The sequence below is a fragment of the Rhipicephalus sanguineus genome, chromosome 10 (genome assembly GCF_013339695.2).
Source record: "Rhipicephalus sanguineus isolate Rsan-2018 chromosome 10, BIME_Rsan_1.4, whole genome shotgun sequence".
Taxonomy (NCBI): domain Eukaryota; kingdom Metazoa; phylum Arthropoda; class Arachnida; order Ixodida; family Ixodidae; genus Rhipicephalus; species Rhipicephalus sanguineus.
Window position 1 is genome coordinate 70,889,664 of NC_051185.1, and position 11,226 is coordinate 70,900,889.

Sequence of the window (11,226 nt, forward strand, 5' to 3'; positions counted from 1 at the left end):
GCTAGCGAAACGGCCACCAGCGCCCCATGAGCGTGGCACGTAAGTCATGCTGTACATGACATGTGTGTCATGATTTTCATGATAACTCGTGTTATTTATGTTCGTCACACGGTCACGTCGCAAGAGACCAATATTTGTGTATATCAAGCTAGCGAAACGGCCGCCAGCGCCCCATGAGCGTGGCACGTAAGTCATGTCATGCTGTACATGACATGCGTGTCACGATTTTCATGATAACTCGTGTTATTTATGTTCGTCACACGATCACGTCGGAAGAGACCAATATTGGTGTATATCAATCTAGCGAAACGGCCGCCAGCGCCCCATGAGCGTGGCACGTAAGTCATGCTGTACATGACATGCGTGTCATGATTTTCATGATAACTCGTGTTATTTATGTTCGTCACACGGTCACGTCGCAAGATACCAATTTCGGTGCATATCAATCTAGCGAAACGCCCGCCAGCGCCCCATGAGCATGGCACGTAAGTCATGCTGTACATGACATGCGTGTCATGATTTTCATGATAACTCGTGTTATTTATGTTCGTCACACAGTCACGTCACAAGATACCAATTTTGGTGTATATCAAGCTAGCGAAACGGCCGCCAGCGCACCATGAGCGTAGCATGTAAATCATGCTGTACATGAAATTCGTGTCATGATTTTCATGTTATGACTTGTCATTTATGTTCGTCATACAGTCATGTTACGCCATACCAATTTTGGTGCACATTCGATTAACCAAGCGACCAGGAGAGCACAAAGTCGTAGGCGGCTAGATAGATAGATAGATAGATAGATAGATAGATAGATAGATAGATACGGTCAAAGTCGCAGAAGTTCGCTAAGAAATGCTTCGCATTTAATAATAATACATGCCAGTATTATTATGCCGGCACTCCAAAATGCCGTCGGCATCGGGGAGTGCCTTTTCTCACACAGTAAAAGCTTAAGTTTACTTGAAGTTGAGTTTACTCGAACCTTAGCAAGTTTCGATTGAGTTATTCTACATATATTCAGAGTGAACTGCTTGCATTGCTAGTAAAATGATCCGCTAGAGGGATGCAATGGGCTGCTACTGTTCCAAGATGGATCCAGAACTTGAGTGATGAAACGGAGTGGGGACGCCCAACAGTTTGTATGTGTCCAGCGAGACGAAATGTGCAACTGTGGGCAAATGTGTGATGATTGTCAGCCAGACGTTAGGAAGAAGCACCCAGAGACAAAGAGGAAGGCTTTTATGCACACGTCAAAAGACATGGAACTGAGCACAAAGTCACATAAACATAAACATATAAGCTCATAGCACTTACACCATGAACAACAGTCAAGTACCACAGCACTCATAGGTTGGCTGGCTTAGCTGTTCTAGGTGCATCAGGTGTGGTTGCATCGACGAGCTTAACTACAACCACAAGTTCACTGCAGTCGTATTGCAAGTTGGGGTCAATATTGGCCCTGGTGGTTCAGGACGGCCGTAAAAGCGGTGGTGTTGCCTGCCACAGCCGCACCAAGAGCTGGATCGCATCCCGATTCTTCAGGGTCAGTGCCAGGACATGGCCTGGTTCAGCAGAGACGGCGCCGGGGAGCGTTCCGTGTGAGCAGTGACAGGGCAAAGAACGAACGGGACAATGCCCATACCAGCAGGAACCAGACAATAGTTGAAGCTGGGGTGCGGCTAAGCCAAGACAGAGCCGTGATACCGGGATGCAGCCCGGCATCCTATCCACACTGCACAGTCCAAAGCTCACTGAGCGGTCCCGTTCCTGAAACTGGTCGTTCCCATCTCTTGAAAGCATCTCACACAACCTGCGCACCGATCCCTCGTGCACCCGCACTTTTCTGGCCCTGCACACTGAACGCAAACGCTTCAAAGCCTGCGCACTTCGCTTTCAGGCTCTGCATACTAAACACAAGCACCGATGCAGACGCTCATACCTTTGCAAGTACGATCCTCGTGGTACGCTAACCGACGCGAAATATTCCACAAAATTGAGTCCAACGGGATGAAATGACCAACTGAGTGTACGACACTGAATGTCCAAACAAGACGAGAAGTGAGAACTTGAGCAAGTCTAAATGCCAAAGCGACAAAGCTGGAATGCGGGCAAGCACGTGCCTGCTGAGCTGCCTCACTTAATGTTGATGATGATGACAATCCTAACCATACTGAAACCTGCCCACTCTGAGTGGGTGGCCAAGAATCAAGTGGATATAAACATTGCACAAATCTTTATTCTGGAATGTTTAAAACCCATTAGAATGGGTAGCTTTCCTGTACAGTAATTATTGTTACCCATTTTGATTGAACATTTAAAGGAAAAAAAAAAAAATCAAATAACTGCAAACTGAAGCAGAGTTCTAAATTTCTTTGTGACATTTACTAAGTGTGCTTAATTTAAATTTTAAAACGTAAATACTCAGAAATGTTCACCATATATTAGTGCTGGGAATTTCGCTGAACTTTCTTGAACTATAACAAGTTTCTGAAGGAAAAAAAAAGACTCAAGTTGTCACCAGATTTGCTTTTTAGACTAAATATGTCAGATTTTGCAAAGTTGAATAAGAATTGGTGTGAGCTCAACCACAAAGCAAAATCACTGATTCACATGTTAGCAGCAGACACTTGCACATAGTCTAAGACATGGAATTGATTACTTGTAACTACTAATTCAACCACAGAGCAAAATCACTCATTCACATGTTAGCAGCAGACACTTGCACATAGTCGAAGACATGGAAGTGATTACTTCTAACTACTAATTACATTTTTCATACTATTCTAATTGATCGATTACTTTTTTAGTCCAATTGACAATCCCTGCAATTCACTTTTTTTTCCTTCTATTTCAGTGACACGTAACTGTTACTTGATTCACAGACAAGCTTCTAACAGAAAATGCTGCCTCCAGCATATGTATTTGGCACAAAGTGCGGTAGCACGACAAGAGCCGTGGAATGTGGCAGCCTCATATGGAAGTGCATGTTTCGACAGGCGCTCTGTATTTGTGCCAGCCTTAACCAGCGAATTGGGACAGTCATCGCGATGTAGTATTCGCCTTATCAGCCTCGAAACTACATGGCATGCGAGATTTACTGACAAATAGTCTTCCTCCTCGGAACAGCTGCCATGCTTGCTGCACTTGAGGGGTTGGACTCGCACTGCGCCTTCCAGCTACATTTAAATTCATATAGTTGCTTCGCACGCTGGGTTATTTCCAAGGCTATATTGGTTTAATCTGCCTAGGAACGTCCAGGAAGTTGTACTTGCTGGGAAGTGCATCTTGGACTTCTAGGGCTGTCCTAGTCACTAGAATGATGCCTGTTTGTACAGGCTTCCAAACAGCTTTGTTTTAACTGCCAATAAGAATTTTTAAGAAATAGTCTGCTGTCACATTCAAGAGTGCAGCTGTCCTTATCAGCTTTCTCAACCACGTGGATGAAGGCAAGGTTCAGTGTTTGTGACGTAATGAGATGAAACCACCTATACTCCATCTCACAATTACCTTGCAGCACTGCCGAAGCTATGGGGAGTACAGAGGCAGTACTCTTGCACAGCATATAATATAGTTCCGGGCATAACTCTTTCATTATTAATCATATACAAGGGCTTTAGCTGTGCTTCTTGCACGATGCGTTACAGCGATACGAAGTATGTTAGGCATGTACTTCGCAAACTCTGAATTATTGTAGCAATTACCGGCTGGTAATTGTAATAACCTCCCTAACCGCGATGACGTACAGCAACATGGTAGCCCCCATACAGCTCAGACCATACGCTTCCATCCGAATTCGTGCTTTTTACTGGCTCTCTACCCAGGCAGCAAAAAATAAGCGGTGTAACCTGTCATCGCTTAGTCTCATCTAACGCTAGGGGCAAGGCATCAGGTATATTTTGTTGCTATTATTTAGATCGCTCCTTTGTTTACATGCTGCTTGGATTACCAAGGTGGTGCCGAACAGTAAAATTAGTTTGATGTAAACATAGCAGATGGCGCCACAACATTAGCGCTGGTGATGCATCCACGATGAGAGACGCCACGAATGCCTAAAATTGTTTGCTGCGCCGAAAATTTGCTCTTCCGGTCAAGACCAGTGCACGATGGCCGCTGAAGGTGTGTGAAATGAATCTGCAGAGTGCTACAGGACAAAGATCAACTATTTTTCAAAAGAAGCAAGGTTAGTGGTGCTTAATGTGTATAGTGCAGTGAAAAAAGAACTTTGTGAAAGCACACGTATGAACGCTGCCATAAAAAGAACCGCGTTCCTCACAAATGCCAGCGAACGCTCCGTCTACAAATGGGTTTCTGAACATCGAAGAAACGGCGAGGTGGCGTCCCCGAAGAGGTTCTTGCGTGGTGGCAGAGGACGCGAATGGAGAAAGAAACTCGACGATTTTGACTTGAGCGTGCTGCGACAAGTAGTGCATGATCACTTCAAGAGGAATGAAATCCCCACGGTGCAAAAGCTTTCCTCTCACTTCAATGAGGATGAAACTCTGCCTTCACTTTCACCCGCAACAATGCATCGCATGCCGAGCAAGATAGGTTTTCGGTGTAAGAAACAGTCCCGCAACGCTCTCCTTATTGAAGCAACTCACATAGTTCAGTGCCGACACAAGTGCTTATGGCAAATAGCAGAACTGCGGCGGCAAGGACAGCCCATTTTCTACACTGATGAAACATGGGTTAACATAGGGCACACAACAGATAAGGTGTGGGTTGACGAGAGTGTCAAAACTGCGGAACGAGCAAAAAAGGCCGGACTTTCAGTTGGCCTGCAGAACCCGAGCGGCAAGGGAGCCCGATTGATCGCGATGCACTGCGGAAACGAGAATGGCTTTGTGGAAGGTGCCGGAGAAATATTTCAATCAAAAAAGGGCACAGGAGACTATCACGAAGAGATCGACGGTCCCCACTATGAAAAATGGTTCGAAAAAACTACTACCACGCCTTCCTCCGAACAGCATGATTTTCCTCGACGACGCGCTGTATCACTCCGTGAGGCAGGAAAAGGTCCCCCGCATGAGTAACCTCAAAAGGGAAATGCAGGCGTGGCTTTCAGAAAAGGGGGTTCCGTGAAGTGACGATATGGTAAAGGCAGAACTGATGAAGCTTATTCAGACTGTGAAAGTAGATGGCAACGCATATCGTATTGACTGTATTGCTGCTACAGCCGGACACCTCGTTTTAAGGCTACCGCCGTATCACTGCCAGCTCAATCCCATAGAGCTGATGTGGAGCGACATGAAGCATTTTGTGGCTTCCGCGAACCGGGCATTATAAATGGAAGAGCTGAAGAAACATGTTGCAGAGGCCATAGCACAAGTAAGTCTGCAGAAGTGGAGAACTATGTTAAACAAGTGGTTGAGGATGAGGAAGAGAAGATGAAGCAAATGGACGACATTATTGACAATGTGGTAGACAATCAACAAGCAGTCGTAGTCAATTTAGGGGAGGACACAACTTCTGACGAGGAGGACAGTATGGATGATGAACACCTTGAATGACGGTGACCTCTAAAAGTTAAAAAAACTTTCCCAAAACATTTTCTTTAACAGTTATGCAATAAACACTGCAGCACAATTTTTACGTTGAAAAGCATGTTTTGTGTATTTACTTACTGCTCAACTGAAGGCACGCACAGTACGTTACACATTGAGGTACCCACAAACTGCAACGGGAACTGAATATTGAGCTGTCGGATCGTCAGTATCAAGCTACTTTTTGGCAGTACCATAACAGAGCCTTGGTGACTTTAGTTGGAAGATATAATAATACACGCTTCGCGAATGCTGTAATATACGCAACGTTAAAATAGCCACACTACGTGTAGATGGGGGTGGGGCGGGGCGAGTTATTAGCCTTATTTATTTATTTACATTTTCAGGCGTGAAAACAACCTATGTCAACTGCGGAGAGCAAGTACCGAAAAAGCAGGCGAGCCGATGCTAAAGAGATGCCCAGCAGACGACACGACGCGGATGAATACATCTTGAGGGGTTTTCGCATTTCCCGTTGGCTAAGAAGACCTGCAGCTTCCACAGTGCTGGAAGGTACTTCTGAGATGGAGTATAAATATGGTTTCGATAAACCATGCAACAGTATTGATTGTTATCAAAAAGGACAGAAAAGACAGGCCTACTGTCCTTTTACTGCAATGATTGGAATCAAGAACAGAAGTGTTCAAGTGCAGCGCCAGCTTTGTCATCATGCCTCACAAGGGCCTTTAAAAAATCGGATGTTCACGTAGCTCGTCAGCAAATCGTGTTTCTTTACAATTTCTAGGTAGACGACCTGCTTCTTTAGCTAAATGATTTCTCATATTTTTGAACAAGTGGCCATACACCAACATTGAACACTGGCCTTACCCCAAAGCTTTCTCTGTGGGCCAAAAGGGTGACGGCGACTGGTGTGCAGCCTGCTGTGCTCAGTGACCATCATACCGCAGAGTTTCCAAAGTGCTCAATTCGTAATGCCCATGTTTGACACAACAACATGAATATTGCTGCTGATTGACTAGGTTGCAGTAATTAGCTCAACTACTCTGGCTTTAAAGCTGGCAGCATGAATCAAGTTGCCAGTCAGCTGATATTCAATGGCATGCTTCTATATAGTGGAAGGACATGCAAGCATGAATACCAAGCTGTGTGTTGCCAAGCAATCAAGCAACGAACCATCGGAAAGAGGCGGTGTGGTTGCACCCAAGATATCACAGCACGAATAGTCATACACGAGACACTACATGATTTGCATCATATTTAGCAGCAGAACTGCATGTAATTCCTCTGGCTTCACGAGACTGATCTGTAGAATGGAAACCAATATTTGGAATGACTGGACGTAAACTAACAACAGCGCAAATGGACGAAGATGAAAAGAAAACAGAGGCATAGCGAAAGATTTGGATATACATGCTTTACACATTGGCTGCTTACCACCAAATGAAATGTAGAGAATTTTGTGTATCTTAACTCTATAAGTCAACCAGGCAAAGAGATATATGAACCAGGAAAACTCACAATATGGCACCTTGTGAAATATTAACATTTCCCTTGAGAGGTTCCAATATATTAGAAAGCATTCCAAATCGAAACTTTGTATGCTCAATATGTCTTTGCAAGGTATGTTCCGAGGGCGAAGGGCAACTATATTCCCTGGGAAGGCTGTAGCTGTGTCCTGCATGTCAGTTGCAGCGTCAGTGACTTGACAAGTGTGTTAGCTTCTCACCATGATGCCCAAGTTGACAACCACTCCAGTGATGATGGTGAGATCTCATCATCGCTGAAAAGGTGTCAGATTCTTTTCTTCAACAGTGCCTTTTCCACCTCACTGTTCAAGTATCTTCTTCTGTTGGTTGCAATTTCCTGTCAGCATTCTCTTCACTGTGCTCCAATTCATCTACGCATTCCAAGGGTAGCTCGTCGGATGCTGAAAATAATAATGAAAAAAAAAAAGCTTTTAGTATATGTAGTATGCATGCGGTTTAAGCACACACTGTCGTATTAAAAGCATCACGTGCAGGGCTTACAGAGAGGCGTGAAGAGCCCTTGTGACGCAGCATGCAAGAAAGCAGAGGTGTGCGAACGATGCTGTTTTAAAACCGAATCGAAAGCAAATAGAATATTTGTGTGATGACTCTTCCACAAATATTTGTATAAAACGAATATTCAAGCAAAACAGGGTAACACTAGCGGTGAGTAATGAAATGAAAGCTGTAGCCATTGAACGACCCCACACAAATGCCCACAAGGAGACGTGCAGCTCGATGTATGCATATTAACTAGTGACTTGGTTTGGTTTGGTTTATTCAAGGCAAAATTGTTAAAGAATTGCTTTGGGGGACACGACTAAAGGCTGAGTAATTGCCTGACTTGGTCGTGCCACCCTGGCAGCAAAGCAGAAAAAGCATAATAATCAGGAAACATAACAGTATATGTGATTCTACACAGATTCCATGATCAAGCAGAACTGCGAGTAGAGAAGGTCACACATGCAAACAGAGATCTCATTAGAGTGGTGGCAATACAACAGATGCGTGCTTTCAAATTAATGCAAGAAACGCCTTGACTAGGGCATACTTATGCTCAACAGGACAAATTAGATTATAGTAAACAAACTTTCATGTAACATGTATTGGAAAATTTCACATTGCTATTGGTGAACACCTCAGGGCTCATACAGGTTTTAATAGACCAAATTCAAGGGTTTTCAAGGACTTTCAAGTTCTTACCAAATGTTTTTCTTAAGGGGTACTGATACTGATTTTCAAAGCTGAGTTTAACCTGCCATACAAATCTCGTGTACTACACAGAGATGGCTCTGAGCAAGTGTGAAGCTCAGTAAATGCTGATATTTTATTTTGGTTTTAAGGTAAATTTTTGCATGGTGCACCGATTGGCAGTGACACTAACGTGTCAGGTTACAGTACCAATTCTGGTGGTGTTGCGCATCAGTATAGCTAGTTGTGATGGCGTTAGGCGCCATATAATACAAAATGGCCACTTGTGTGTCACCAATGCAGCCAAGGAGCATAGTGGCTGTGGAAATGCCACGATATCTTGCGTGAGCATGTGATGAGACGCTCATATCGTGCCGTGATGTCAGGGTACAGTAGGAACCGAAACTAGCTTTTACAAACATGTCGTTAATTTTTCAGGGTGGGCTCGCGTTAATCAGGACATTTTCTAGGCTCTTGAGGGCTTGGCCTTTCACTTGACAAAAAAAAAAATACAGCAATGGAAAATGCTTGTCAGGACCATTTTAAGGATGCAGAGCAGCAGTCCAAAGATAAATTGCTTGCTATAACAATGTTTAACAATGTCTCGAAAGCGATATGCTTTATGCATTAAAAGCACAAAAATTGAATGAGAAATGTCCAGTATTGACCACATTGTCTTTTTATTCGACACACACACAAAAAAAATCTGAAAATGTTTGTGCCAGTACCCCTTTAAAGAAATAACAGCTTACAGCATCCTTCACTAGAAGTGGTGGGCCCTGTGGCAACCACCACACAGTTTTAGAGCAAGCATGAGGCGGCCTGCAGTCGCCTCCTGCTTACTTTTTAACTTTGTGTAAAAGAGCACAATGTACGAGAGCGTGCAACAATAAAATTAATAAAAGGCACCACGTACTGTCGATTAAGACTGGTTCATAGCAGGCATCAGGCAGCTCAAGGCAGTCTTGGGAAGGGGCTGCAGGAGGAATGAGATTATTGTGTGAGTATAAGACCACACACTCAAATTTTGCGTGAGAGATAATGGCTTACAGCTGGGATCATTCGGCGAAGAGGCGGGCCTTATTTCGGATGCATCATTTACGGGCAACCATAACGTGGCCACAGAATCTGCATTAAAGATAATAATGTAGTTGGCTGCGTGTTTTAAGTCGGCGAGAGAACATTATTGCTGACATTTTCGGAGGTGGGACAAGCAGGCGTAACCACTCACTAATGTCAGTTTCAGGTTCCTGCGGTTCCTGTGGAGGGGGCTTTTCCTGTTTCACGACAGGTCGGTGTGAGAAAATTGTGGGAACTGCGTTGGGCCTCAGCTTTTTTTTCCCAAATTCTTTCAATATGCGTGGCTCAAATTGGTCTTCGGTGAAATGCCGCTGGAACATTTAGGGAAAGAGTTATAATCAACTCGGGCAGGATGAATAAAACGTCGTTTATACAATTACAAGCGGCTGACTGCCCGCAGAATATTCCCTGCATTATCAGATCATAACCATTCACTGTTCAACCAATTCGTAATCAGAGCACATTGATAAAATTATTTCGGCTCGTCTAACGCATCCTTCGCGTTATTCGAGGGTTGCAGGTTCAGTCCCTGCCGACGGCTAATTGGTTGGTTGGTTGTTCCTTGGCAACCTGGCGCAACCCACTGCGGGGGATCGGCCATGAAACGGGCGGCACCTTATTTTAGAGATAAAATTGTCTTTTTGTCCCCTTCAAGTTCTTCACTAAATACTACAGATAACGTCCGCTGTATTTTCCTTGGCTTGGAATTGTCTGTTAGTTCTCATCTAAGTGACTGAAACACATATCGAATCGAGTAGAAAAGAATAGCTCCTCGATCTACAAGACATTTCGATTTTTCAGTGAAACAAACAACGAATGAGCAACTCCATTTTTTTTTTTCTTTTTTGGCAACGTACGAATTGCCGCAGCAAAATCGCCGATGTGCAGGCCGGAACAACTAGAAAGAACACAGCAAACGGGGATTCTTTGAAACGAAAGCGACATGAGAGACGCCTCACCTCGCAAACAACACTATTCTTTGTGGGAACGAAGTTCTTTCGGCCAATGTTGAGCAGCCACTGCTCCCTACGCAAGCCGTCACGCTTTCCCTGTGGTATCATGAACACAGCGCAACCATCTCCAGGTTTCTTGCAGCAGTTGTATGCGCAACAGCTCGGCATTTCGCTAGCACGCAGCGCAGCGAACACAACAGAACGTCCACTGCTGGGCTGAGGAGAAAAATGGCGCAAACGAAACAGGAAAACACAAGCAAAGCGCGAAATGCGTGCATTTCCAAGGGCAGCGGCAGGGAGACCAATCATCGTACAGAAAGATGGGGTTCAAAGGTGTGGCGGTACTTTCAAAACGGAGATTAACTTGGACGCAATTAACTCAGCTAGGCAAGATATTAGGCTGAAATAACAATTGAACTTGGTATGTCAAAAGTCAACGGCAGTTGTTACAGGGAACACTCATATCCCATATGCATACGTCGGCACCAGCTACAAAACGAATCTCGAAGGCCATGCTTTGGCCAACTGCAGATGTAAAAGCGGGAAAAAAAAAAGAAAAAGCTGCTCTCTATTAAGCAGAGCTTAATGCGGGGAAAGATGGGGGCAAGCAGACAAAGAAAAATATTTGTATTTTTTTATGAATTTAAAGAGCTAACTTGAATAACTCGACCCATAAGTTCCGACCTTGCTGCAGGCTTGGCACTTGCAGCCGACAGAATGCATTGCCTTCGAGAGTAGCTATCATTGTTCGGACAATATTCTGAAAAGAATTCTTCAGCTTGAAATTGAACACTGTTTATTTTGCTTTTTTTTTCTTGTGAAACAACGTTAATGAATCCGTTGATTGTTCTTAGTGCTTGAGGTGCTTTCTGCGGAAGCGCCACGCAAAAGCATGGCCTTCAAGATTCGTCCACAACATACCACGGCAATCCCTCTTTCGAGGTAACAAAAACAAATCGTGAAAACTGT

The 11,226-nt window shown here is 44.2% G+C and overlaps 1 protein-coding gene across 2 annotated transcripts; it reads right to left on the bottom strand.

The window, feature by feature from the left end:
• Positions 1 to 1,227: 1,227 nt before the first annotated feature.
• LOC119372105 (THAP domain-containing protein 3) lies at positions 1,228 to 10,662 on the bottom strand. Of its 2 annotated transcripts, none has more exons than XM_037642569.2 (6): positions 10,264 to 10,662; positions 9,456 to 9,615; positions 9,275 to 9,352; positions 9,141 to 9,200; positions 7,234 to 7,434; positions 1,228 to 1,776 (listed from the first exon to the last, which is right to left on the bottom strand). In XM_037642569.2, the coding sequence occupies exons 1-5, from the start codon at positions 10,564 to 10,566 to the stop codon at positions 7,340 to 7,342; spliced, it is 696 nt and encodes a 231-aa protein (XP_037498497.1). In that variant the 5' UTR covers positions 10,567 to 10,662; the 3' UTR covers positions 1,228 to 1,776; positions 7,234 to 7,339. The 2 variants fall into 2 exon arrangements, with proteins under 2 accessions (XP_037498497.1, XP_049275947.1); XM_049419990.1 differs by having other exon boundaries at positions 1,228 to 1,859.
• Between the last annotated feature and the right edge of the window lie 564 nt (positions 10,663 to 11,226).

What these genes read in the sequence shown, in the direction of transcription:
- LOC119372105 (XM_037642569.2), bottom strand. Translation starts at nt 10,566, where the DNA reads ATGATTGGTCTCCCTGCCGCTGCCCTTGGAAATGCACGCATTTCGCGC. An exon ending in AGAATAGTGTTGTTTGCGAG is followed by an intron (nt 9,616 to 10,263) that starts GTGAGGCGTCTC and finishes TAAATGTTCCAG; the next exon opens with CGGCATTTCACCGAAGACCA. An exon ending in GGAACCTGAAACTGACATTA is followed by an intron (nt 9,353 to 9,455) that starts GTGAGTGGTTAC and finishes TCTTTAATGCAG; the next exon opens with ATTCTGTGGCCACGTTATGG.